This window comes from Drosophila eugracilis, unplaced genomic scaffold (genome assembly GCF_018153835.1).
Source record: "Drosophila eugracilis isolate 14026-0451.02 unplaced genomic scaffold, ASM1815383v1 contig_90, whole genome shotgun sequence".
Lineage (NCBI taxonomy): Eukaryota > Metazoa > Arthropoda > Insecta > Diptera > Drosophilidae > Drosophila > Drosophila eugracilis.
Window position 1 is genome coordinate 4,580,387 of NW_024573812.1, and position 12,106 is coordinate 4,592,492.

Below are 12,106 nucleotides of genomic sequence, written 5' to 3' on the forward strand. Positions count from 1 at the left end.
TCTTAAACCATTTCTTTTTCCAAGTGTTCAATTTGACTACGGGATATTTGTGTGGGTTTCGGCAAAACCTACTTTCCCCAACCTGTCACCTGTTGTTGTTGATGATTTTCCTGCTGTGCTGGGCCTCTGGTTTTACCCACTTTGTATTTTTCCTTAGCTTCCTCTCCCAAAAAGAGAAAAAAAAACTGACATTTCATTTTTATGAAACATCTTATTTTTCTAATTTGCAACAGCAGGTGTCGCCATTTTCTGCAATTTTGTGTTTATATGAGGAAAGTGCTGCTGCTTTTTCCGCAACACCTACACGCCCTGATGTTCAGCGGGTGTAAATTCAGTTTACTGTAAAATTTAATAGAAAGCGAATTTTACCCCACAGCAGCTGTGAGTGTGTCTTGGGGCAACAGTGCGTATGTGTGTGTGCGTGCAAATTGGGGTCTTTTGTTTATAGTGTTTCACATGTTTGCATATAAAGTGAGAATTCCTGTAAAGCGTGCTGTAAAAATACGTTTAATAAGCTACAAGACGGCTTGTATTATCCCACTCGCATTATGTTTTTTGGAGTTCTGGTTAGGGTGGAGAAGAGTTTAAGGGGTTTTTGCGTATATGGGATAGGGGATGTGGAGACTTCCAACCGACCTGACGTCTTTATTAATTCATAAAACGACAAAACGCCAGGTGCCGTTGACGATATGTCTGAGCTTGGGATTTTTTTTATGTTCTCAAAAGTCAAACAGCAAAATTTGGAACTTTTGCCCAAATGACCAATAAAAACAATAGCCGTCGTAGCACATACACACACATATACAAAAGGAGGATATATATATAGCTACTTGCATATGTATGGAGGGGTAAAATCATTTCCCCAAGATCCCTCCACCCCACCTATAGTATAATTCGTTATCTCTGGGGCGTATCAAAATCACGCTTGATTAACTTTTTCGAGCCATTTAACAAATAAGCAATAAAATCCGTGCATTTCCTTAGTCCGTGTCCAAGTCGGCACAGCCCCACCCACTTTGGGGGGATAGCCTTTTCACTGTTGTCTTGAGCAAATTGCCATTTTGTGTTCAAATGAGACGTTTATGTTTTTTAATTTTTTTCCTTGCTCCCCTGATAATGGCCAATGTCAATGGGTTCAGCTGAGGGCAATCAGGCTATTTGGATGTGGAGAAAGCTGTGAATGTTTTTGTTTTTGTTTTTATGGGGGGTTTAAAAAAATAGATTCCCCTTTTATTAGCCTAAATTAAATGCTTTTGGTGTTCTAATTTGAGATATTTTAAGGGTATTTTGCCACTGAATGGCAACTTAAAAATTTCTGTTAAAAGGATACACTAAAGATGCATACAGCTAATGAGCTACAATCCCAATCATACTTTCTAAACAATCTCCCATCCTTATTTCTATATTTAAATAATAAATACACAACCCACATATCAATAAATTCCTAATAAAATATAAATTGATTTGGCATTAAATGAATTGTAAGCCCAGTACAGAGAGATATTATAAAATATCTGCCAATTTAGCTGGCAATGAATTTGAAACTCGTTTCTGTATTACATTTGGGCCACACAATCAGCACTTCAAACACACAAACCGAGGCATAAATAAACAAGCAGAGGAAATTGCAAATCCCCAAATTAGCATTAGCTAATCAAGGTAACAAATGGCAAGAAGGGCCAAGTGGGTGGAAAATCTTTGGGCAAATACGACGTTGTGTATGCGTTAAGTGCAATGTTAAGGGTTCTGAAGCCAAAAACCCCCCCAAGGGACTAGCTAGCTGTGTGTGTGTGTGTGTATAATATATAATCGAGAAGTATGCCATTTGGCATTCTCGAGACGGCAAAATTAAATTTGACTGGCCAAACGCCCGCAAACAAGTCGAGTCAAAAGCACACAAACACAACGTTTTGCCAACATTTGCCAACTGCAGCTACATGGCTTGCAGTCAAATGCTCATGTTCACCTGGTCCTGGCCCCAAAAGCAAAGGACTGAAAGGATCCGGGAGCAGCTGAGCATCTAAGCCTGGCAGGTACCAATTAAATATTGAGAGAGACATTTGCCATTTCGTGCTCCGTTTGCAATTAGCCATAACATTCTGCCGGATAAATGCTGGCACATTAGTATTACACATACATATGGTATGTACTTGTATGGAATAAGTCTAAGTATATATATATATATATACATGTGGACAATCAAGTCAACCTCATAATGCCATTTGCCGAATTCCATTGATTGGCAATGCCATATTCCCTGCACCTACCACCACCACCACCACCGCACACCTCAAACTTCAAAGGCAATTTTCCCGTCACTCCAGCCAAAAGGTAAATATTTTATAGTCAACATAATCACATCGCACATCAAAGCACCCGAAATCCGCAATGCTCTGCCATCAATCGAGTTGCCAAATCAGGCCATATTTATACGATTGCAAATCAAATTTTGATTTGACAGGTTTTTGCTACCAAAAACTTGCCTCGAAACTGAGGTGAAATTACTCAAGCCTGTGATGAAGTGTTGGTCCTAAGTTTCTGGTTGATTGAATGCTATTAAGAGGGGAAATTTACCTCTACTTGATTTTAATTTTGCATAGATTGAATGGGAAAATCTGAATCTGTTCTAAATGAAAATTTGTGCATTTTTAATATCATGAAAATGATAAAACAAATGCGCTGTTAATTATAGATTGCTTTTTGGAAGTGCTGGGAATTATCTGCAAAATCAAATTAATTAAATAATCCAATTGTGTCGTCGAATGTTTTATTTATGAAGTGTGAATCTGATTTTATAGGTGAATATTTTTAAATTTATAAAACTCCCAAAGCACCTGGAAAATCCTCGAAAAATTATAAAATTCAATTTTGTATTTTGACAATTTATTGTTAATGATATTAAAGCGCACATTTACGTTCAATACTCTCCAGGCCAGAGATTCAAATCAAGTGCAAACACTGTACCAAATAAAGAAATATCAAATTCTTGGCCCAGGACGTAGGCTCACAAACAAGGTGTCAACAGGGCAAAAGGAATTCTACTGGCCGGAGCAGGCCATCTGGTACATGAACTGGATAACAGTGCGCGTCGGACGACCAGTCATCGAGTCCTTGAGAAGGTAGGGCCTGGGATTGATCTTGGTTAGCATGCCAGTGCCACGGATGTCCAGATGGGCCCAATCCACACAGGGAACCAGGGAGTGCAGGATGGCGGCAGCCAAGCAGGAACTGGCAGGACCCCTTCCAGTATTGCAAAGGTCATAGGTAATGTTCTTGTTGACAATCTGCTTGTAGTATTTGAACAATGGGAAACGCCAGATACGATCGCCAGTTAGTCCTCCAGACTTCCGGAAGTTCTGCCACACCGACTTCGAGGTGGTCCACAAGCCACTGGCTCCGCCACCAACGGCATAATTGACACCCATGGCCACTGTTCCAATATCGATGACCAGTTTGGGCTTGAAAGTGGCCTGGGCATAGAGCAGGGGATCAGCCAGTTGTACCACCGGAGCCTTGTCCACGTTCTTGATGCCCATGGTGGTACCATTGAGCAGGGTCACCACATCACCGCACTTCACCGCCATACCAGAAGGCATGTGTTCGCACAACGGCATTACGGCCGTAATATTCATGGGCAGCGAAAGTGCAGCGGCGGCACGGAGGACTCCCACGCACACGGCAGCACCGGCCATGGCGCCACGGTAGCGATCCATTCCCTTCTTGGGCTTCAGGCACAGACCGCCACTGTGGAAAGTCAAGCCTTGACCAAGCAGCAAGATGGGACGATCTTCGGGAGAAGTTCCGCAGTAGCTGCACTCCAGGAGAAGAGGTGGTTCACAGGATCCCTTGGCGATCATCAGGAAGGAGTTTAGGTTCATATCCTCAATCCAGTCCATGGAGCGGACCTCCACAGAGACTCCGCAAGGGCACAGAGCATCCACGGCGGCCTGGGCGAAAATCGAGGGCGTCATCATGTTGGCTGGAGTATCGGACAAACGTCTGGCCAGATTCTGGGATTCGGCCTTGAATAAACCTCGCACCCAGGCATCCCTATCGCCCTTGCCATACATGTCCAGTTTGGGGGTCTGTATGCGGTTCTTCTTCCTCTTGTTGGCATTGTACCGCCATACAGCCAAAGCGGCACCCTCGGCCGCCTGTTCCGGATAGTCCATGGCGTCTACATGAACCTCGTACATTCCCTGCAGCTGCAGGGCTCTAGCTCCAGTGCCGGCCGCCACTCGGACATTCTCCATGCCCTCGTCCAATTCCTCATTCTCATTATAGGAAGCTCCCTGTTTGCCAACTCCAACGACGGCCACCGCCTGGTAATCTCCCTCAAAGCCGCTGAAGAGCAGCCCCTTACCAGCCGTACCATCCATTCCACGTTCACGGATCAGGGTCAACAGTTTGCCACCCAAAGCATCGTCCAAGCTCACGGCATTTGCTGTGGTCTTTGGTGGTTTGTCGCCATCTTTCTCGTAAACTCCGACAACCACACCCTTGGGTTTCTTGCAAGAGGTAGCATACCCGCGATACGCCACAGCCTCAGTCTTCCCAAGATTTTTCTTGGCCATCAACCGCAGTCCGGCGCGCACCAAAAACATATCTTTATATGACGGCATTCTTCAATATCAATTCAAGGAACACTGAGAATTTTGCCTAACGACGTATATTTTTTACAATTAATTAATAAGGTCTCACACACAAAATTTAAGTCACGCGTAGCTTTTCCACAATTTTTTTGTATTACTTAGAATTTTGTATGGTGTTTCTATTGCCAGCTCATCTGTAACCCGTACGATAAGCCAAGTAAAACTGAACTTTTCTATAGAAAGAACCTGTGTCTAGGAATGACAGTTCCCTAATCGGAAAACATGGCTAACTTGGATGGGTTTTATTAAGAAAATGGGCTATGAGTAGGTTTTATAGAAAGCAGGCGAAAGATTTTTTGAAATTCAGAATTTTTACTTAAGTTTCCAACTAATTATTAGAGTATAAAGCTTAGTGAAATATTTTTCCATCTACCTATTTCACACTTCATAATTTTAAGCCAAAGCTAATGGCTTCCAGAGTTGCCCACTAATATGCATTATTCTCTCCCCCCCTCCACGAAAGACTAGGAGATTGAGCTTTGGAAGGAATCCTGTCAACGACAAAACTCGCTGTCCAGGATTAAAACGCCCTCGACGCTATTTAAATGATAATGACAAAAGTGGAGAGTGTAAAAAGGAAAAAGGAGCAAAAAAAAAAGGAAAAAAAAATCATATGAATTTCAATTAAGTAGTCAACAAGCGGGTCCGGAAGCTGGGCCCTGATGCTCCGGCCAAGTGCACAGCGATAATAATAACGGCGAGTGGAAATAATTAATTTTCCAAACCAGTGAGTCAACGCAAATTAAGCTTAATTTTTGGTGTTGCATAACTAATTAAGGTGGGAACAGTCGTCAGCAGCAGCAGGCACCAGGCAGACTTTACAAGGAATATATATATATATATAGTATATAGTAGAGTAGCATAATGTTATGCAAAAATGTTGCACTTTAATTCTATTTGTCTGCGGGTGGACAATCTATAATTGGAAAGTATGCTCACGCTTATCTCTCGACTATTTGAATATGGAATTCAATTTAATGTTGCCCCAGCGCAGAGAAATATGCAAATCTTTTCCCTGCCAACACACACACACACATACACAGACTTACTCACACATTCAACTCAAATGTTTGCCTTTTGGCTTTGAGCAAGGTGAACCGAAGGGTCGACAAACATACACACTCTCAGTCTGAAAACCAAATTGGAAATTTGGTTATTTCTCGCCTTTGCGCTTGACCTGGTCGAAAGGCCGAACTGCCCAGCAGGACAAACTTTGTCTCCAACAAACCTGGTTAACATACACACATACACTATTGAGGGTGGCTAACTTTGACCAATGTCCGGCTTGGGTTTCCTCGTTATAAAATATTTGCCCAAGTTGAATAGTTCAAAGTATTTGATTTAAAATTAACATTTGTCTTTGGGCACTCGCTTGGAATTATGCAATGTGCTCAGAGATAAGCAGTCTTGCAATGAAATTGAAATTATTATTTGAATGGGATTTCTCACACCCACAGCTTACCTTTTATTATTGTTAAATGTTTGCATATTTCACTGGCCTAAGTTTGTGTAAAGTTGAGGTAAGACCTTTGAACAGCCATCATAGAAAAAGCTTTGATAGAGATTTGCCAAGTTAAAAATCAAAATTAGAAAATAAAATCAAAGTCAAAGTTAACTACCAATAGAAAACCCTTTTAAACTCATTTTTAATTTTAGATATTTTTTTTATTAAAATGTTTTTTGTCTCACTTTATTATAACTAAACGCTTAATAACTAAAGATTTTTGCAAATTACCTTAAGTACATTTAGTCTGAAGAGAGTGCAAGACACTAGAAATCAAAATCGAAATACTTTCTAATAAAATTGTTGATCTGCGGGCAAGATGTAGAAATGGGTTTCGAGATTAATCAACTGACCTTTGAAGTACACATACATAAAACATAATTAATGAACAGTTTTTAGATATCGTTTAGTATATATATATATAAGCTATGGACCGATTCGAGTTAATTATGTCGATGCACGTTAGGCGAGTATTGCTTGTGTTTGAGGTTTATCTAAGGATCGCTCCCGTAAGTTTAGAATTGTATTCGATTTAGGGCTGATTACGTATGCTTATGCATGTGTACAATCAATCATTCAATCATTATGCTTGTATGTGTCGTTTATAGTACATTTATATTGGGAGTTCATCGCGATTATGTAGTTAGGCTGTTAATAAATTTATCAAAACTTAACATCACATTGCTTCTTCGATTACATTTAGTTTGCCATATTTATAAGTAAGCCTTGAAAGATACAAACTTTGATAATATATGTGTCTATATACGTTGTTATAATGAAACTGATCAAAGTCTAGATTCAAATAACGATATGAATGTGCGATTCTGCGGCAGTTTTTTGTTTGATTGTTGTTTTTTTAAATATGTATCTCAATTGTTGTAACTAACTATGGGTGGTGGTGTTGGCGTATTTATAGTTTAGTATTATTATTATTATATGTACGAGTATGTAGTAGATCGATCGATATATGGGAGGAGCTGTGTCATGCGATAATACCCTAATGTCTAAAGTCTAAGTCGATGAAAGCATTGTAAATGCCTCGGTAAATGCATAATCCTTTAGGAAGAGAGTTTTCTGCTTTCTGTTTTTCGTTCATTGCTGAAGAAAGTATGTCTATGATGATGTCGGTGATAATAATGATGATTATAATGTGTCCGTTCTCCATGCTCCGTTTAATACTCCTCATTGGCATTCGATACCGATCCTCTTCGCATTTCGATTTACTAAAACTGATTGGACGATGACGACGGCATATTGAGGGCGAAACTTGATTCGTGATATCAGACATTGGGCTTCCGGAAAATCTCATTCGGATGCTGATTGCTACTAAAGTTCTGCCGTGTCGAGCATTGCTATAAAGAGAAAGAGGAAGAGAACCATAAGACACATACAATTAGTAAATATATGACCAGGAGATGGTTGTACTATATAAACCCACCGAAAGTGATTGCATTTTAATTACATTTCCATTGCATCTCCCACCCAGGTGGGCAATTACCTTGCATTTGGGTCACACCACAGGTGGGGTGCCTGGATAATGACAACTTAACTACCTTACGCCGCTTTTATTATTATTTTCCCTTTGATTTGACGTTGCGGTGTCAGTTCGGACAGCCGCCCGTCTCGAAGGCTATTAAAATAATTGCCAGTGAAATCGTTTATTATGGTGTGTGTGTCTGCCCTCGGTAGGCCAACAGAACAGAACACCACCCACCCTATCCTCATCAACCTCATTTTACCCACAAAATCCACCCCCCAGGGGCGTTGGTCCTCATTATCACTTACCGCTTGCTTCTTTTCCCAGGACTTCATTGCCGTTTTGTACTTCTCGAACTCGTGGCACCAGTCCGAGTAGATTTTCTGATAGTCATTACTCTTGTTCGGCGGAGTGCATCTGTTTTAGAATAAACAAGGTTTTTGGTGTTATTATGTAAGGGTAATTGAAAGTGATTATATCTAATACGCTAAGGAAAGTGTATTTTGGTCTAGTTTCGGAATATTTAATGTCCTTTTTATAACTAGCTTATAAATATGTTGCGTCATAAATAACTTTTCATTCAATTTAACGAATGTTTTGCAAAGTTCAGGACTTGCTTTTCAATTTTATCAACTCTTCCTTCAGTTTCCTAACATTGACATTAACTTTTAGCTTACCTGTGGGCATCCACCGTGATATTGTAGCTGCACAAAAGCGAACCGCCCAAATGGCAATCGTAACGACCGCCATCAGCTTCGTTCACAGAAACCACAACCAGGCCACGTTCAGTGGTCTCAATGTATTTGGTCGGCGAGTAACGAATCTCATAGCTAGGAAAAAAAGAAACCCATATTGGTTATATGTCAATCAAACTGAAATTTACATTCCACTCACCGTCCCTTGTCCTTGGAGTGATGATACCAGGTCACCTGTTCGTTCTTCAGCACTTCGGGGATTTTGACAAAACAACCCAAATGGACACTCTGGCCATAGGTCACCACAATCTTCTTTTTCAAAACACTTGAATCACAGATGTCGCTAGTCTCGTTGGCCACATCCTGGTTAAGAAAAGTTAAATTTTTAAGTTAAATACTTTTTGTTTAGAGCATTTAGTAGCATGTAGTTTTCCTATCTATTCCCCCTTTTAGCCAAAACTTAAATCAACCTACCTGCAGTAAATCCAGCTCGTATGGCCGGCACGTATTGGCCTCCTTATCCCAACCGCAATAGGGATCACGGACGCAGCGGAAGCAGTTGTCGTAACGGCGATTGCACATGGCCAGGTCGATTTGCTTGATGCGATGATCGGTGCCAATGTAGAGGCTCTTACGTGTCTGGCTGATTTCCATCACTTGGATGGCCTCATTCGGTGCCACCTCAAATATATCCAACAGCTTGGACAGCGACTCCCCGTTGCGGTAGTACTGAACGATTTTGTAAATGCGACCCAGATTGGTGCCCACATAGTAGACAATGTATTCCTGATTGAGGATGTCAATGCGGATTCTGGAAAAAAATAAATAAAAATATATATATACATGTAACCTTGATTTAACCTTATACTTTTAAAGCGGATTATGGGATTTAACACGTGAGCTTTTAATTTATGAACTCTTAAGGGGAAAAAGTATATGTTTTCATTACGAATTCACTTTTCTTAATGAGTTTACAACTTTAAATTGATTTTTCTTTAATTTTTGATAATTTGTTTGAAGGTTTACTCAGCTGTTAATTTTAATATATGACCAAAAAAGGAAACTTTTAAGAAATCCCTCTAGAAACTGAAGGAAAATATATTTAAACTTCCCAAAATTCCGCACATTTTTCTCTCTTACTAAAAAACCGAAAGGATTAAACTGGTAAAAACAAAATCACATATCACACCTGCAAATAGAAAAAGAAATATACATTTTTTTAGCAACTCACTTGTCAACGACGAGCTTGGTGAAGACCAAATCCCTCTTATAATAGACTGGATTGTTGTGCTCGTGATTTACGGCTTTGTCCATAAGTGGATGGGATCTGATGAAATTCAGGACGGTATCGGGCAGGTTTGATGTATCGTTGACACATGTACCCGGCCGTGGTTCCGGCACCCGGGAGTTAAGCACCGGCAGCCATGCGGAATTCGATGAAGATTGCTCCTTGAATTTACCTGTTTGCCAGGCGAGGGCGGGATAAAAAAAGAGCATATGAAAGATAGGTGGCGGTAACGTAAATAAGAGAGAGAAAAGGTAAAAAGTTTATCAAGCTCTGAATGCTGAGCTGCAATTGAAGACTTAAATCTACGAGCAAAGGTGTCAGCTGGTTCTCCTCTAAGCTGTCAGCCGGTGGTGGGATATATAAAAAAAGACCCCACACATGGCCATAATCCATTCAAATGGATTTTCTAATGCGATTTATGTTGCGCACGGCAACGAATCGAACTCAACTGAACTGAAATTACAAAACACTCAACACACACACAGAGAGATGGTAGAGACTTCTCTCGAATGGATAAAACAAATGTATAGATTGCAAATAAAATTTGCCAATAAGTTGCATGTGCCATTTCCATTCCCGTTGCCGTTGCCGTTTCCGTTTCCAATTTCCAAGTCAGTGCCAACCCAATCCACTTGGGGGACAATGGACAAGCGGAGAAAATTGCATGTCAACGCGATGTGCGGATCGCCCCTCCCCTCTCCAAAAAGGGTGGCGGTATGGGCTTACCATTGAACGCAGCCTGAATCTCGTTAATGTGGAAACTGCATACGGCAGATCCAATCAGGCCATTAGTGCTCGTCGTAAATGTGGCAAAGAATCGACTCTTATCGGAGGGCAGCTGATAGACCGATTGGATCTCGTTGAAATAGAACGGAAATTCGCCGGAGATGCTGCAGTTGAGTCGGGCCTTCAGGTAGGTGGCCCAATTGTGGGCCAATAGGTTCTTTCCACCAACGTCCTTCTTGCAAACCCGAGCGATTCTCGAATAGACGGCCTTGCCACAGTTGATGTATTCCACGGCTGTTTCACGGAAAAAGAAGTACACGTACTCTCCAATGTCGAACGATCCAACAAAGTTTGGTTCTGAAAAGTGTGAAAAAGTTAAGGAATTAGTAAAGAATAAACTGAGTTGATGGCTTACTTATTAGTAAATAATAAAGAAAGAACTTTCCTGCTTAAAAGTATCTACAATCTTATTTCATACTTACTGTCCAACCACTTGGAGTCGTATTTCAGAGTCCTCTTGAATTTATATTCCAAACGTTTAGCCGAAGTATTATACAGATCAGTACGGAAAATAACCGTGTCCGCCTTGGTGAACTCCGCATTGGTGCCGGAGTACTGTGGTGGAGAAACACAATTTACAGCCTCAGTTAAGGTCCGAGAGAAAGTTTTAGTTTATGTTAGCAATTTGCTTACCAGGCCGGGCAGACCACCCGGATTGCCATTCTCCACATAAATCGCCGTGGAGTTGTCGAGGGGATCGTAGGGGCACTTGGCAATGCCCAGACCCACGCCAATCACATATTCCGAGCGTGGCAGGTGAGTTAGATTTGCCTGAAGGTGGTAAGTACGAGAAAGGGTGAATAAGTAAAAATGTGTCTGTGTGTGGCATAAAAGATTCGCCTTCGAGTGTTTGACTTTAGTTTAGTTTCTTTATCTATGAACAGATGTCAAAGGCTGAGTGAGCAACTGTTGATTGCCATCTAAAGTCAACTGTCGGTGGCAATCTTTTCATGCGAAAACCTGAATAGAAAATGGCAAATGGCATATGGCATATGGCTTCTCAATCTGGTAGCCGACTTACATAGATAACATAATCCTTGGGATTGTGGGCGTTGGTGCCGCACACATAGAGCCTATCGCCCTGGTCCATTGACTGGATGACACGCACATGGTTCTTGCAATCGAAGATCTGCAAAAATACATATCGATTATAGGATATAGTTAGGAATATATATATATATATAAACACAAAGGGACGATGACAATGTTGTGGGGAAGCTTTTTCTTTCAATTTATTGTTAAGGGAATCATCAGGGAAGGCATCATCTGTTTTTGTCCCTCGAAACGCAGCTATATCGAAATAGTTTTCGAGTGTGTTACGTAATGCTGCAGCGAATTTGTGGCAGAAATGTGGACAAATTGCAATAGCACGCGTCGCTGCCGAAGCTAAATCAATTGGCAACAATGCAACGGAACGCTGCAAAAATTACTACCAGCGCCAGTGGCACACAAGCAGCTTTATGATGACTTAAGCAGGATGCCCATGTGGCCCCCTATGAAGCTTCTGTGTGTTAGTGTGTGTGCAACATGCAACATGCTGCTACTGCTGCTGCTGCTGCTGCTACTCCTGCCAGGAATAACTTGAAATTGATTTCGAATGAAAGGATTTGCTGTCACATTATAAACGAGTTGCAACAGAAGCGTCTGCCACATTGCCAGTCGATGGGATTTCCTTGGCTTTAAACTGCAATCGAGTTACTGAAA

General features: G+C 41.1%; 2 protein-coding genes across 5 annotated transcripts in view; both read right to left on the minus strand.

Annotated features, from left to right (window-relative positions):
* Positions 1 to 2,866: 2,866 nt before the first annotated feature.
* LOC108112199 (cytosol aminopeptidase) lies at positions 2,867 to 4,824 on the minus strand. Its single transcript, XM_017222013.2, has one exon. It carries the CDS (start codon positions 4,620 to 4,622, stop codon positions 3,039 to 3,041), a length of 1,584 nt encoding a protein of 527 aa, XP_017077502.1. The 5' UTR covers positions 4,623 to 4,824; the 3' UTR covers positions 2,867 to 3,038.
* Positions 4,825 to 6,295: 1,471 nt separating this feature from the next.
* The window catches only part of LOC108112856 (semaphorin-2A), a 36,076-nt gene continuing 30,265 nt past the window's right edge, over positions 6,296 to 12,106 (minus strand). For all 4 annotated transcript variants that reach the window (XM_017223182.2, XM_017223180.2, XM_017223179.2 and 1 more), the window contains exons 6-15: positions 11,424 to 11,531; positions 11,036 to 11,173; positions 10,825 to 10,957; positions 10,343 to 10,699; positions 9,560 to 9,788; positions 8,803 to 9,139; positions 8,528 to 8,691; positions 8,311 to 8,463; positions 7,942 to 8,050; positions 6,296 to 7,508 (exon numbers count right to left, since the gene is read on the minus strand). In XM_017223182.2, coding sequence (XP_017078671.1) covers positions 7,437 to 7,508; positions 7,942 to 8,050; positions 8,311 to 8,463; positions 8,528 to 8,691; positions 8,803 to 9,139; positions 9,560 to 9,788; positions 10,343 to 10,699; positions 10,825 to 10,957; positions 11,036 to 11,173; positions 11,424 to 11,531 — 1,800 coding nt within the window. In that variant the 3' untranslated portion in view covers positions 6,296 to 7,436. The remainder of the gene's footprint in view (positions 7,509 to 7,941; positions 8,051 to 8,310; positions 8,464 to 8,527; positions 8,692 to 8,802; positions 9,140 to 9,559; positions 9,789 to 10,342; positions 10,700 to 10,824; positions 10,958 to 11,035; positions 11,174 to 11,423; positions 11,532 to 12,106) is intronic.

Coding starts and splice junctions, on each gene's coding strand:
- LOC108112199 (XM_017222013.2), bottom strand. CDS start 4,622: ATGCCGTCATATAAAGATATGTTTTTGGTGCGCGCCGGACTGCGGTTG.